Consider the following 14,310-nt stretch of genomic DNA (forward strand, 5'->3'; position numbering starts at 1 on the left):
CTGGATGGGTGGCCCATGTGAGCACTGTAAGGTATGTGGCCAGTGGAAGAGCATCTAGGTTCCAAGATCGCTCCCTGGCATCTCCAGGTAGGGCTGGGAGAGACTCCTGAAACCCTGGAGAGTCACTGCCAGATAGTGTAGTAGATGGTACTGAGCTAGACGGACCATTGATCTGACTTGGTATAAGGCAGCTTCCTATGTTTCTGTGGGCCAGAAAGGGATCTGAGCGAAGAGAAGGGGTTGGTGGCTACCAGTGTGCCCTCAACGATTCCCAGATGCTGTTGACTACAACTCCCATAATCCCCTAGAAAAAGCCATTGCAGCTGGGGATTTGGGGATTTGTAGTCAACAACATCTGGGAATCCCTGTTAGAGGGAACACTGGTAGCCACCACAAATAGCGGTTGGCCTAAATTTGTGGATAAGCAAAGCTAATTTAACCAAGCCTAAATGTGTGGATTCCTGATCAAAGCAGTACACGTGATATTCTCCCTCAGGAAAAAAAGTTCTAATGGTTGCTTCGAGATCAGCTGGTTTTCTCTCGCTGTGAGTAAGAGACATTTTTGCTGGCTTTGTGTTACTGCTTGTTCTTCCTGACATGTTTCTTGCTTGCTGCTACTTATTTTAAGTGTCTGTGGGCAGGATCCAGGCTAGGTTAGTCACGACTAAGACCCAGCAAAATTAGCAGGGCTTAAGGGAGGCATGCCTCCTTTATTTCAGTGGTGCTTGGTCCCGTCTAATATCGTCTGGATCTTCCCCAATGCCACCTTGGGTTCCTTTTGCAGGAAGGCAGGTAGAAATACCTTTGGAAATTAACATGCTTCCCATTGCTGCAGCTCAAACAGCAAGAAGTGCTCGGTTACCCACTCCCAGCTGAAAGCCAGGGAATGGCATTTATCTCAGGTAAATAATCCAGACCTCATGTGCATTGTACACGCAAGGGGGTGTCCCCGCTTAGGAACATAGGAAGCTGCCATATACTGAGTCAGACCATTGGTCCATCTAGCTCAGTATCGTCTACCCAGACTGGCAGCGGCTTCTCCAAGGTTGAAGGCAGGAATCTCTCTCAGTCCTATCTGGAGATGCTGCCAGGGAGGGGACTTGGAACCTTCTGCATGCAGGTGCGCTTCCCAGAATGTCCCCATCCTCTAAGGCAGTGGTTCCCAAACTGGGAGCCTCCAGATGTTGCTGGACTACAACTCCCATCAGCCTCTGCTACACTTTATTGTGGCTGGGGATGAGGGGAGCTGTAGTCCAGCAACATCTGGAGGCTCCCAGTTTGGGAACCACCGCCCTAAGGGGACAATCTTCCAGTGCTCACACATAGAGTCTCCCATTCAGATGCAAACCAGGGTGGACTCTGCTTAGCAAAGGCGACAATTCATGCTTGCTACCACAAAAAAACAGTTCCATTCACCACCTTGCAACTCTTCTTCCTAGCCTTGCTTATATTGGATTTAGATGAGGAAAATATATTTTTTTTTTCTGCTAACCCCTGTAAACCAACTTGTCTGAAGCTGAAGATACAAGAAGAAGGCACCAATTTCTACAAACTATTGTTGCTCTAAATTACGAGTGGGAAAGAAAACACACAAGTCCATTGTTCTAAAAGTGACAGATGAAAGGCAGCGAGGGAGGGGAGAAGAAGAGAGAGAGCGCAATAAACTGAAGGTCTGGCAACGCTTTCAGAACGACGCTTCCCTGATTACAGAGATTTATGCCGTCAGTTCTGGAAAGTAGATGATCGTCAGAGTGTAATTATTCTGCAGAGATCTCCAGGATGGGCCCTTTCCAAGAAGCATAAGCAAGCAGTCATTGCTTTCATTATAATGACACATTATGTTCTTAAACAAACAGAAGCCTCACCATCGTACATGCAAGGAGGGCAGGATACAGATGCCACAGACATATTTGCTGCCCCCAAGATAGGATTCAACCATTCAGAGCTTACGTGTACAACAGAGACTTGTACCAGACATTATGTCCCACAACCTGCGACAGGTTTGCCGTCACAGCAGGTGCCATGAGCGGCTTGCTTGTTATCTATTCTGTGGGAACATCCCAGCTTGACTACTGCAATGTGTCTGTGTGTGGAGCTGCCCTTGATGACTGTCTGGAAACATCAGCAGGCTACAGCAACCAGACTGTTCGCTTGAGTCCACTATAGTGAGCTTATTTTGCCCATTTTTGAAGTCTGTCTCTGGGCACAATTTAATGTGCCAGTGTTCATCTTTTAAAATCCTAAATGGTTTGGGACCAGGACTGACTTCTGCAATAAGAAGCCACCCGTTAATTAAGGTCACCAGTCTAGTCTTCTCTGGGTTCCCTTGCACAAGCAGAGAAGTATTACTGTCATTAATAGACTCCTGTTTTCCAAAATGCAGGGGTTCTCAAACTTGGGTCCCCGGAGATTGTTGAATGATAGCTCCCATGGCCATTGTAGCCTTTGGCCCTTGGGGCTGGGGATGATGGAAGTTGTAGTCCAACAACATCCAGGGATTCAACTTTAAGAGCCCCTGCATTAATGAACCAAATTGCTTTTGTCCCTGTTCATGGTTATGCTGCTTATACGAATACGACCAATATTTATATACCGCTTTTCAAGAATAGGTACCCAAAGCTATTTACATAGATATAAATAAATAAAATAAATAAAGGGTCTCCCTGTCTCCAAAAGGCTCACAATCTAAAAAAGAAACACAAGACGGACATCAGCAATAGCCACGGGAGGGATGCTGTGCTGGAGATCTGTGCTGCTTTCCTTTTACACTGCTGCTAGTCCGATTTTTATAACCCCAAGGTTGTGGAATGTGGCTCCCCTCGAGTATAGGAGGCTTATCTCTGGAAGCTTTCAAGAGAGCCACAATGCCCATTTCTTCCAGCCTGGCGTTTGAACTATATTTAAATGGGTTTTTGTTTTTTTTAAAAAATTATTTGTATGCATATAATTAATTGCTTTTATTTTGTGTTTTATATTGAATTTTAAATGGTTTGCATTTTTTTAATGTGGACCGCCCTGAGCCGTTCTGGGATGGGTGGTAGATGAAATAAATAAATAAATGTCAGTCACTTAAGGTAAAGCGTGCCGTCGAGTTGGAGTCAACCTCCGAGCCCTGTGGTTGTCTTGGGTAGAATCCAGGAGGGTTTTCCCATGGCCTCCTCCCACACAGTCTGAGATGATGCCTTTCAGCATCTTCCTATATCGCTGCTGCCTGATATCAGTGTTTCCCGATAGTCTGGGAAACCTACCAGCAGGGATTCGAACCGGCAACCTTCTGCTTGCTAGTCAAGTCATTTCCCGCAGCACCATTAGGTGGCTTAGCTTAGCAGGGGGTGAAACCCATGGCTTTTGCAATTGCTAATCATGGCAAATGGCTTCATGCACTTGTCGAAAAAGCAAGTGTATACCCTCACCTTCTCGTCATGCAGCAATGCTGATTACCTTAAAAGAAATCAAAACTCCATCAATTAGCCAAGCTCAGTATTGTCCACACAGGGTGGCAGCGGCTTCTCTAAGGTTGCAGACAGGAGTCTCTCTCAGCCTTATCTGGAGACAATGTGGAGCAGAGTTGCCATGCCCCCCGGAATTCCAGGTTTCACCTGGATTTTAAGCATCCCACCCAGATTGCTTAGCCCACCCAGATTTCAGATTTCATTTTCTTAAAAAGAAAGCTAAACTCTAGCCCTTGTAGAAGGGGAGTTATGGAGCAAAACGGGCAGTCACTCCTCTGCTCCAAAATTATTTTCAAGACAATTTACATAATATGCAAATGAGGCCCCCGGATTTGGAAAGCCAGAATATGGCAACCCTAGGCAACTTGGAACCTTCTGCATGCAAGCGCTCTTCCCAGAGCAGCTCCATCGCCTATGGGATGTAGATTATCCCACAGGGCTCACACATGTAGTCTCCCATTCAAATCCAAACCAGGGGGTACCCTGCTTAGCAAAGGGGACAATTCATGCTTGCTGCTACAAGACCAGCTCTCAAAGAAATGTGGCTCCAATAAGCCCATCAACCCTTTTCAGCTCTGGAGCAGAGCAGTGTGATTGACATAGGCCACTCCGATACGGTGCTTGCAGCGCTTCAGCAAGATGGTGACCACATCAGGAAGTTCCACTCCTCCCTCTCTCATGGACTTCCTGGGTCTCCAACAGATCTTTGAAGCACCTTGACCTGGCCACACAACAGCCAAACCAGCAAGCCCCTTGACTACCTTTCCCTGGTTGGCTGAGCTGCCCAGAGCACCTTGGGCTGTTCTCTTTGGAGCAGAGGAAGGACAGCGAACTACCACCAACACAGAATCCTCTTTGCTTCAGGGAAATTGCCTTTAGCCATGGCTAGCTTGCTATGGTTAACACAAACCATGGTTTGCAAACCCACTTCAAACTATGGTGCCACACCCTGGTTTGCAGCCAATCTTTAACCATGCTTGAAGGATTCAAACCCAACGCTTAACCATGGTGACTCATTCCTGTCTACCCAGAGGCTAAGGATTGGTTCAGGCCTAATGTCAAACCATGGCTTGTGCTAGCTATAACTTAAACCAGAAACTATGGGACGTGTGTACCATGATCGGTGTGGTTTCCCTCTTCCGCTTCCTCCCCTGGAATCCTCAGGTGCTTTCCCAAACAGGCACCTCAGAAGTCAGACCACCACCCCCAAACTACCATTTGCTGGTTTGGAGAGAACACCAAGCCATGGTTAGCCAGATGGCCATGGTTCAGACGTCACGGCAAACCATGAGTTGGCATTCCACCTCAACTGTCTCTAAGAGATGGCACCTCGCTCTGTGTGAATAAATCAGTCTCCTCTCTGCATTCTTAACTCGCCAACCCCGCTGCTACTTTTTACACATCCTCGCACCTCCAATTTGCTATTCTCGAAAGGAGCTCACTTAAGTCCGCTTCAAAGAACTTCCTGGACTTCTAAGCCAAGCCCCACATGCCAACGGGATTACGCCTAGTGCATATTGATTGATCGGCTCTTTTCGCATGCGGCAGGACAAGAAATTCCATAAGAACAAATGCACCGGAAGAACCCTGTTTTGGAGGGCAAAAGAAGATGCACACAGAACCCTGCATTTGCTTTCTGACATGCACAGCAGGACAATGCCAAGCCCCACATGCAAAAGGCTGAGCAAACCAATTCCAGAGAGGTGGAATTGAGTGGGAGCAAGCAAGAGCAGACACGAGCATCCTAAATGAAAATGTTAATGTATTTAACCCTAAGGTTTAGTAAGTATAAAAGATTGTATAAATTATATTCATAGGAATAGTCATTTAAAAAAACATAAAAATCTTTTAAAAGCATATGAGAAGGTGTTTTATAGCTGCTTCCCTCATACAAGGAAATCTTATGCAGATTTAATTAAAGGTTTATTCAGCAACAACTCTATTTTCTCCTTCTCCTCTAGGAAGCCGCCTTGAACCAAATCAGTCCCTTGATTCATCTCACTCAGTATTGTCTAAACAGATTGGCAGCAGCTTCTCCAAGGTTGCAGGCAGGAGTATCTCTCTCAGCCCTATCTTGGAGATGCTGCCAGGGAGGGAACTGGGAACCTTCTGCTCTTCCCAGAGCGGCTCCATCCCCTAAGGGGAATATCTTACACTGCTCACATAGTCTCCCATTCAAATGCAAACCAGAGTGGACCCTGCTTAGCAAAGGGGACAAGTCATGCTTGCTGCCACAAGACCAGCTCTACTCACTTTTCCTTTCTGACTCCTCCCCTACACTCTCTACAGGATCCGCCCTGGGACAAATGTCCAAGTAAACCAACCGAAAAAAGATTACTGGAAAAATACAACAGAAGGTATACGTGACAGTTCAATAAAGTCCTTGTAGGATCATTGGCTGCAGGTTAAAGTCCATTCCCCAAAGAGAGAAAGAAGATGCAGCAATTGATTGAAAAGGATGCTCTCAAAAAGTCCTAATACGCTCACCAGTCTAATGGTAACCGAAGGAGAGAATATCGAATCATTGAGCTGATGCCAAACGTGTTTCAACCAACACTTGGCCTTCTTCTGCGGCAATAATATACTGGCTTCATTCTCCTTACGAATGACCCTGCTCAGAGAATGTCCAACGCCACATTTGTATCAAAAAGGATTTACTAATGCATCTCACAATGCTTGCAAATCGCTGGGAGGAGAGCTAGTCTTGGGGAAAGGTAAAGTGTGTCGTTGAGTCAATGTCGACTCCTGGTGCCCACAGAGCCCGGTGGTTGTCTTTGGTAGAATACGGGAAGGGTCGACCATTGCCGTCTCCCACACAGTGTGAGATGATGCCTTTCAGCACCTTCCTATATCGCTGCTGCCCAATAAAAGTGTTTCCCTTAGTCTAGGAAACATACCAGCAGGGATTCGAAATAGCAACCTCTGGCTCCCTAGGCAAGTTACTTCCCCATTGCGCCATTAGGTGGTAGCAAGCATGAATTGTCTCCTTTGCTAAGCAGCATCCTTCTGGTTTGCATTTGAATGGGAGAGGACATTGAAGACTGTAAGATATTCCCCTCAGGGGTTGGGGAGAGCATCAGCATGAGGAGCCACCGGGGAAGAGCACCTTCATGCTGGCATGCAGAAGGTTCCAAGTTCCCTCCCTGGCAGCATCTCCAAGATAGGGCTGAGAGGGACTCCTGCCTGCAACCTTGGAGAAGCCGCTGCCAGTCTGTGTGGACAATACTGAGCTAGATGGACCAAGGGTCTGACTCAGTATATGGCAGCTTCCTATGTACTGTTCTTTGCAGGAAAATCTCCTGCAAAGAACAGCAGTTTGCAAGCCTTGTGAAAATCTCCTGCAAAGAACCGGTTCCCCCCCCCCCCCCCGAGGTCTGTGGCCATCCAAGAATCTGACCTTGTGCCTCCCGCATACGAACCCACCCCCGTCTCCACTGTGCCGCACGTGGTGTCATATGATCTGTGACACCAGATTATACATATTTTATGCACGGATCTAATGCAGGGTTTTATATAGGCAAGCAACAGGCAAACAGCCACCTGAACCTAGGCCTAATGGCCCATTTGGTCTGCATCTGAGCACTAAGACAACATTTGTGGCTACAGATCACGAAGGCCTCGTTGTGTGGGCGCATCTTTGCACATTTTCCAATTGATTGGGATGTCTAGACTGTACTTGCTCCCCAGGGTGGCAGGAAAGCCCCATCGGACGCGCCTGCGAAGAGCGCCGAGGACCCTCTTGCACATTTGGCCGGGGGGGAGGGAGAAGGGGGAGAGCATTTTTCCAGAATGGCCAAGGGAGGGCAGCTGGTCTTGTGGCAGTGAGCATGAGTTGCCCCCTCTGCTAAGCAGGGCCCACCCTGGTTTGCATTTGAAGGGGAGACTACCTGTGTGAGCACTGGAAGGTATGGGGCCACTCTGGGAAGAGCACCTGCTTGCTTGCATGCAGAAGGTCTCAAGTTCCCTGCCGGGCAGCCTCTCCAAAATAGGGCCACGAGAGACTCCTGCCTGCTGCCAGTCTGTGTGGACAATATTGAGCTAGATGGACCAATGGCCTGAGTCAGTATATGGTAGTTTTCTATGTTCCCAAGGTTGCCAGGTCCTCACCTGGAGAGGGTGCCTGAAAGACACCAACAGAAATATTTCATTCATGTTTTATATATTGTGTTTTGATCCTGTTTTTGGCCCAAGGAACTCTGCCCCTACTTTATCCTCACAACAGCCCTGTAAGGCAGGTTCAGCTGAGCGAAAGTGACTCACCCACTGAGCTTCAAGGCCAAATGGGGACTTGAACCCAGGTCTCCCCAGTCCTAGTCCAGGACTACACAACTCCAGCCCTCCAGCTCCCATAACCTGCAGCCACAATGGCCAATCGGGAACGATGGGCCTTGTAGTCCAAAATCCGCAGGAGGACCGAAGTTGTTTGGCCCTGCTCTAACCACTATCCTACATTGTCTCCCCCAAAGCAGTACTATGAAGGCTACAGTGCGCCTGCCTGCCTTTTGCAGCCACAGTAATAAAGTGCAATCCATTCTCAGCCAAGCACCACAGCAAAGCAGGAAGATCAAGGGGCCCGTCTTTGTGCCCTTGAACCCCAGCTGCCCAAGGAGAAAGATCTCCCCTCCTTGCCAGCAGCCAACTGACCCCACGGCACAGCTCCTGCACTCAAGGATCCCGGGGTTAGCTAAATGCCGGCCTTAACCTAGGAAGGTTATTCTTTCCCCGCTGCAGCCTTCAGTCGGAATGGGGAAAAATGCACGCCACTGGACAGCTTCCATTTCCCCATCATTAACAAAGGCTTTCATTTCTGACCCAGTTCAAAGCTAATTGGTAGCTGCATCTGCAGCCAGCTTTTTAAAATTTAAAAGTGTTTGTGGTCGCTTCGATGGTTGGAGGGGACCGTGTGCGCTTCTGCAGTCCGGACTTTCCGAGAGCAAAGGGAGACACCCCGGCTTCTCTCATTGGAAGTGGCAAAGAAAGATTCCTTCCTTGCCGTCCTGGAGTTCCCCCTCCGATCATTCAGCTCTGAAATATTGATGAACCTCCTCAGCAGTTTTCCCCCCCATGTTCATCAACTTGCCGACTCGTTCCGACACAGCCGAGTTCTCCTCCAGCACTTGTCAAAAGCGATATTGGGGAAATTGTATATACAGTGAAGCAATTTCCCCAACAGAGTTGGCAAACTCCTGCCGGGGAATCAAAGAAATCTCCATTACAATACATGCTCCCCCTGCAGGGAAGAATTTCACAGAAGCGGCAGGACTCCCTCCCTGCAGGAAGGCAGCAGACAACAGGAGGGGGAAACCACTTTTTTTCCAAAGACTCTGATCCTATACTTCCTGCTATCAAAGCAAATATCCACAGTGCATGGGCGGGGAAGCAGGAGACAGACTGCAGGAAAACTAGGACAGAGTGTTGGTGAAAAAGTAGCCAGCCCGATAACTCTGGGAAGCCCGCAAGAAGAGCTTCCAACGCTGTTTCCCCCAAGGCACTGGTCGACTGCTACTGAGCATGGAGATTCTATTTCACCACCATGGCTAATAGCTTAGGAACATAGGAAGCTGCCTTCTACCGAGTCAGACCCTAGGTCCATCTAGCTCAGTATTGTCTCTACACAGACTGGCAGCGGCTTCTCCAAGGTTGCAGGCAGGAGTCTCTCGCTCAGCCCTATCTTAGGAGTGCCAGGAACTTGGAACCTTCTGCATGCAAGCATGCAGATGCTCTTCCACTGAGCTATGACCCCATCCCCTACAGGGAAGATCTTACAATGCTCACACATGGAGTCTCCCATTCAAATGCAAACCAAAGCAACCCCTGCTTAGCAAAGAGCACAATTCATGCTGGCTACCGCAAGCTGGATAACCGTCATGGCTAACAAATGCCCAAAATGACAGCTGGGCAAGAACAGAGGGTCCACAGCCTGCAAACTTCTCCACTTCCCAGGGAGATGCTCTCATTTGCTGCTTTCACAGCTGGACGAAACAAGATGATAAACAGCTTTGCAAAACCAGTAAGTGTTCCAAGGCGTTCCACCACCCTTTTCTTACACCGGTGAACCTCTCTGGCTTCTTTCCCAAGGCTTCTTGATTTTCTTTTTATCATGCAACTGGAATTATGTTAAATTGGATCTCAACACCCGTTAAGGACTCATTCGTGGTCTCTTGCTTATCTTAGCAAGAAACAACAACAACAAATATTTATATACCACTTTTCAACAAACGTTTCCTAAGCGGTTTACATAAAGAAAAGTATAATAGTGTGCAGAGGTCAGCAATATGGGAAACGGCTCTTGCACGGAAGGTTTCTTGCTAAAGTGGGCCCTGCTTGAAAAATAGTGAAGCCACCGCCCTAAAAGGAATATCTCACAGCGCTTTCGATAGTTATTTGAAAGATTTTATTTGTTTCTCTCTCTTAACCCGATCTCTCCCTAACCCCTGCTAACTGGGCAAAGAGGCACCTTTTTAAAGTGGTGATTCTCTTTATTGAGCAGCGGGAGAGCAACTGGCCCTCTCCACCCCCAGCACAACATCCCTCCAGTGACTTGCTGGGGTCTATCTTATGTTTCTTTTTAGACTGTGAGCCCTTTGGGGACAAGGATCCATCTTATTTATTTATTATTTCTCAGTGCTGGGAGGGCCCTTTAAGAGACAGGGTAAGGTAAAGTGTGCCCTCGAGTGGGTGTCGACTCCTGGCGCCCACAGAGCCCTGTGGTTGTCTTTGGTAGAATACAGGAGGGGTTGACCATTGCCATCTCCTGCACAGTATGAGATGATGCCTTTCAGCATCTTCCTGTATCGCTGCTGCCCGATATAGGTGTTTCCCATAGTCTGGGAAACACATCAGCGGGGATTCGAACCGGCAGCCTCTGGCTTGCTAGTCAAGCCATTTCTCGGCCGCGTTATGAGGAGGCTTAAAAGAGACAGAGCCCCCTTTTAAGAGCCCCAGGAGGAAAGTGCTGGGAAAGAGGACACTTCCCAGCACTCTCTGCACGCCTTCCTAGATGGGTCAGAAGCTCCAGATGGCTCCGTTTCCTTTAAAGGACTCCACTGGCACTGGGCAGAGCATAGCACTGCAAGATGGGGAATGATAGTCTCTGCATGGGGACTGCGCAGAGTATTCCGCTTTGGCTGAGGTTTCACACAGGCCCCGCGAACCATTAGTCACAGGGGTGCATTTAGGACTGATGGAGTCAGCTGCGTCCCCCACCCCAGGTCTTACAAGGATAAACACTGCCTTCGGGGAGGAGCCCAGAGCTCCATGGCAGAGAATCTGCTTTGCTTGGAGAAGGTCCCAAATTCAATCCCTGGCGGCACAGGAAGATAGGAAGCTGCCATATACTGAGTCTGACCATTGGTCTACCTAGCTCCGTACTGTCTTCACAGACTGGCAGCGGCTTCTCCAAGGTGGCAGGCAGGAGTCTCTCTCTCAGCCCTGCCTTGGAGATGCTGCCAGGGAGGGAACTTGGAACCTTCTGCTCTTCCTAGAGCGGCTCCATCCCCTAAGAGGAATGTCTTACAGGGATCACACATGTAGTCTCTCCCATTCAAATGCAAACCAGGGTAGACCCTGCTTAGCAAAAGGGACGCTTGCTACCACAAGGCCAGCATCTCCAGGTAGAGCTGGGGGAGACTCCCACCTGAACTTTGGAGAAGCTGCTGCCAGTCTGTGTAGACAATACTGAGCCAGATGGACCCATGGTCTGACTCAGTATATGGCAGCTTCCTATCTTTCTAAGCCCCCGCAGTATGGAACGGGACTTACTTCCATTTCAGCATAGGGATAGGATGCAGACCAAAAAAAAAGAGTCAGCAGAAAACCATCCTATCCATTGCTATCATCCGTGACAAATGGAACCTCCATGTACAGGGGCACTATGCCTCAGAATAGCAGGTGCCGAGACCATCATCTTTACATCTTGCCTGCGAGGTCTCTGTGGCATCTAACCGGATGCTGTAGGAAGCAAGATGCTGGACTAGAGAGCCTTGGGATGCTCAACTTTGGCCTCCAGCCTTTGGTGGGCTGCAGCTCCCACAGCAGCCGATGGTCAGGAATGATGCAAGTTGCCATCCAGCATCTGCAGAAGGGCTGAAATGGTGCCGCCCTGGTTTAAAGGAACCCAGCCTAGGCAGTTCTTCACAATAGATAGAAGTGGAACTTCCAAGGCCAAAGGCAGGCTCTCTCTGGAGCAGAGATGCTCCAACTTGGGTTCTCCATCCAGTGGCGTAAACCAGCAGAAAGGCTGCCCATGTGCCTTCCACTGGCCGCTCAAAGTGGGCGTGGCCCAATTGGCCATGCACGTGACATCATGCACAAAGGGGCGTGGCCGGGGCGCGGAGCCCTTTCAAGCTCTCCCGAGCTCAGCTGACTGGAAGCGTTTACTTCCCTCTCTCTCCTCCTCCAGGAAATAAACGCTTCCAGTCAGCAAATGCTGGTTGGAAAAATTGATTTATTTATATTTTTTTACACTTATAGCCCACTCTTCTTCCGAGGAGCTCAGAGCAGTGTACGTGGCTATTCTTATCCTCACAACAACCCTGTGAGGTAGGTTAGGCTGAGAGATCCATGACTGGCCCAGAGTCACCCAGTGAGTTTCATGGTTGAATAGTTTCGTGGTTGAATAGGGATTCGAACTCGGGTCTTCCCGGTACTCGTCCACCACTCTAACCACTATGCTGGAAATCCGACTGAGAGGGAGGGCTGGGGCGGGAGCCTCCGCCTACCGGGCCACGCCCCCATTGTGCATAACATTATGCGCACGTAGGGCACTGGTGGTGCTTTGCACTGGCAGCCCAAGTTCTTTGAACCCTACCATGCAATGGCAGCTCCGTCCCTGCTCCTATCACCAGCAGGGTGATGGATTAGATCAGGACAACTTCAGCCCTCCAGCTGCTTGCGGACTACAACTCCCATCATCCGCAGACACAGTGGCCAATAGTCACCAACGGTCTGCCTCTGTATAAAGCAGCTTCCTATGTTCCTAAGCCATTGGGGCGGCGGCGGCAGCACTATGCAGGGACTATACCAGTCCTAATCCAGCATCTGCAGGAGGACCAGTGCTGTGCACCCCTGGGCTAGATGATTCCTTGGTGCACGCACAGGATGCAAACGCTGCATCCAAGGAAACTCCCAGCCTCTTCTCTCATGGTTCTGGCTGGACAAGGCCTCCGGCTCACGCCCAGGACCCCTGAAATCTACGAAGCCACACACGACTTTCACTGCAATCCCACAACTTGCCTGGGAACTCCGCGTCCCCCGTGTCCAAGGGGATTCCCTTCCCCACGGAGTGCGCGCACACAGGGCTGGCGCCAGGGAAGGCTTCCTAAGCACCAACCCCACAACAGGCGCTGGAGCCGCAGATGAGATTCCAAGGAAGCTGCCGGGCCCCCAATTTCTCTCTCTCCTCTCCCTTCCCAGGTCCGACGGGACGTGGCGACCAGACCAAAAACAGGCTTCTGCCTCCTAAACTCGGAGCAGGGAGGGGTGGAGGAGAGAGGGGGCCGGAGGCAACCGCTTTTCCTGCACCAACTTCTGGGTGTAGAAAGAGTTCGGGAGGAAAGGGCTTTGCAGTCACACAGAACTCTTCGCCAGTTGGCTCGCAGGAGAGAAACGAAGAGCGCAGCCTTCGGAGTTGGGGGGAGCCCAACACGCAGGCCCAGAGTCAAGCGGCCACCCCACCGCACATCCTTGCCAGACCCATGGCCAACTCCCTTCCCCCGCCTAGACAAGGGGGGCCTCAGAAGTAGTTCGCCCTCCCACCGCCCCAGGTCTGCTTCGGAAACCCAACAGGCGAGACCCAGCTAGGGCCAAGACGAGCCAAACAGGCTCGCGCACGTTTACTCGGCAGTAAAGCCCGCCGGATCGCGGCCCTCCCGCGCAGCCCTCTGCTTCCTCGCAGGCAAGCCCCGACCCGAGTTCCGCGCGCCCCGGACCGCAGCCCTCCAGCGCCCGCACGCCTGCCTGCCTCTCTTCCCTGGCCACAAGCCTCGCCGTCCCCACCAGGCTGCCTCCCCGCTCAGCGCGCCCACCCCCGGGGCTCCCGCGCTCCGGACGCCGCTCACCTGCCCCGGGGCTCTCGGGCACCCACTTGGCGCCGGGCTGCAGCGCCTGGAAAGCGGCGCGGACCCGCTGGCAGGTGGGCTCCGCCCGGACGCTCAAGAGAGCCGCGGCCAGCAGTGCGTAGAAGCGCAAAGACGACACCGGGGTTGCTGCTGCTGCTGCTGCTGCTCCTCCGCCGGTCATCGTGGCTTCGGGGCGGCCGGGCGGGCGCGCATCCCAGGCTGGCTCCGGCGAGACGAAGCGAGGCGCAGCTGCAGCAGCGAGAGAGCGGCAAGTCCGTCCGTCCGTCCTGCCTGCCGCTGCCTCTCCAGAGCGCAAGGGCGAGCCAAGCAAACACCCGGGCAGAGCCGCAGAAGGAGCCGCAGCCCGCCCTGATTGGCCCCGCCGGCCGCCGTCGCCGCCCCTGACTGGCTCCTCGCAAACTTTCCCCGCTTCTGATTGGCTCCCGCTGGGCAGGGCGGGGGACCTGAGCACGCCCCGGGAAGGCCCCCCCTGGTCGTGGGAACGGGGCGTCCTGGCGGACTCCAACGCCCCTTGGCAGCCCCGCCCTACGATTTCCAGCAGGCAAAGGAGAGGGGCGCTTTTAGGAGGTTTCTCTCTCTCTATCTTCTCCCCCCCCCCACTGCAACAGGGGCTGCACCATAAACGAAGTATGTTGGGGGCACAGGAGGGGCAGTTCTGGGAGAGGCGATCTTTGTCCCGCATGTATGTGAGATTTCTGGAAGGAAAAGAAAGGTGTGTTCCATGTGAATGCTCCCTTCCTAAGCCCGGGCGGGAGTGAACTGCTCTTGAGCAATAGGGA

General features: G+C 51.1%; 1 protein-coding gene across 2 annotated transcripts in view; it reads right to left on the reverse strand.

The window, feature by feature from the left end:
• The window catches only part of GPC3 (glypican 3), a 199,451-nt gene extending 185,588 nt beyond the window's left edge, over positions 1-13,863 (reverse strand). The window contains exon 1 of one of the 2 annotated variants that reach the window (XR_008311670.1): positions 13,511-13,863. Coding sequence is in view for 1 of the 2 variants with exons in the window: in XM_053274293.1 (XP_053130268.1) it covers positions 13,511-13,691 (181 nt within the window). In the remaining variant the exon portion in view is untranslated. The remainder of the gene's footprint in view (positions 1-13,510) is intronic. The other variant, XM_053274293.1, reaches the window with a different exon arrangement.
• Between the last annotated feature and the right edge of the window lie 447 nt (positions 13,864-14,310).

The sequence above is a fragment of the Hemicordylus capensis genome, chromosome 11 (genome assembly GCF_027244095.1).
Source record: "Hemicordylus capensis ecotype Gifberg chromosome 11, rHemCap1.1.pri, whole genome shotgun sequence".
Taxonomy (NCBI): domain Eukaryota; kingdom Metazoa; phylum Chordata; class Lepidosauria; order Squamata; family Cordylidae; genus Hemicordylus; species Hemicordylus capensis.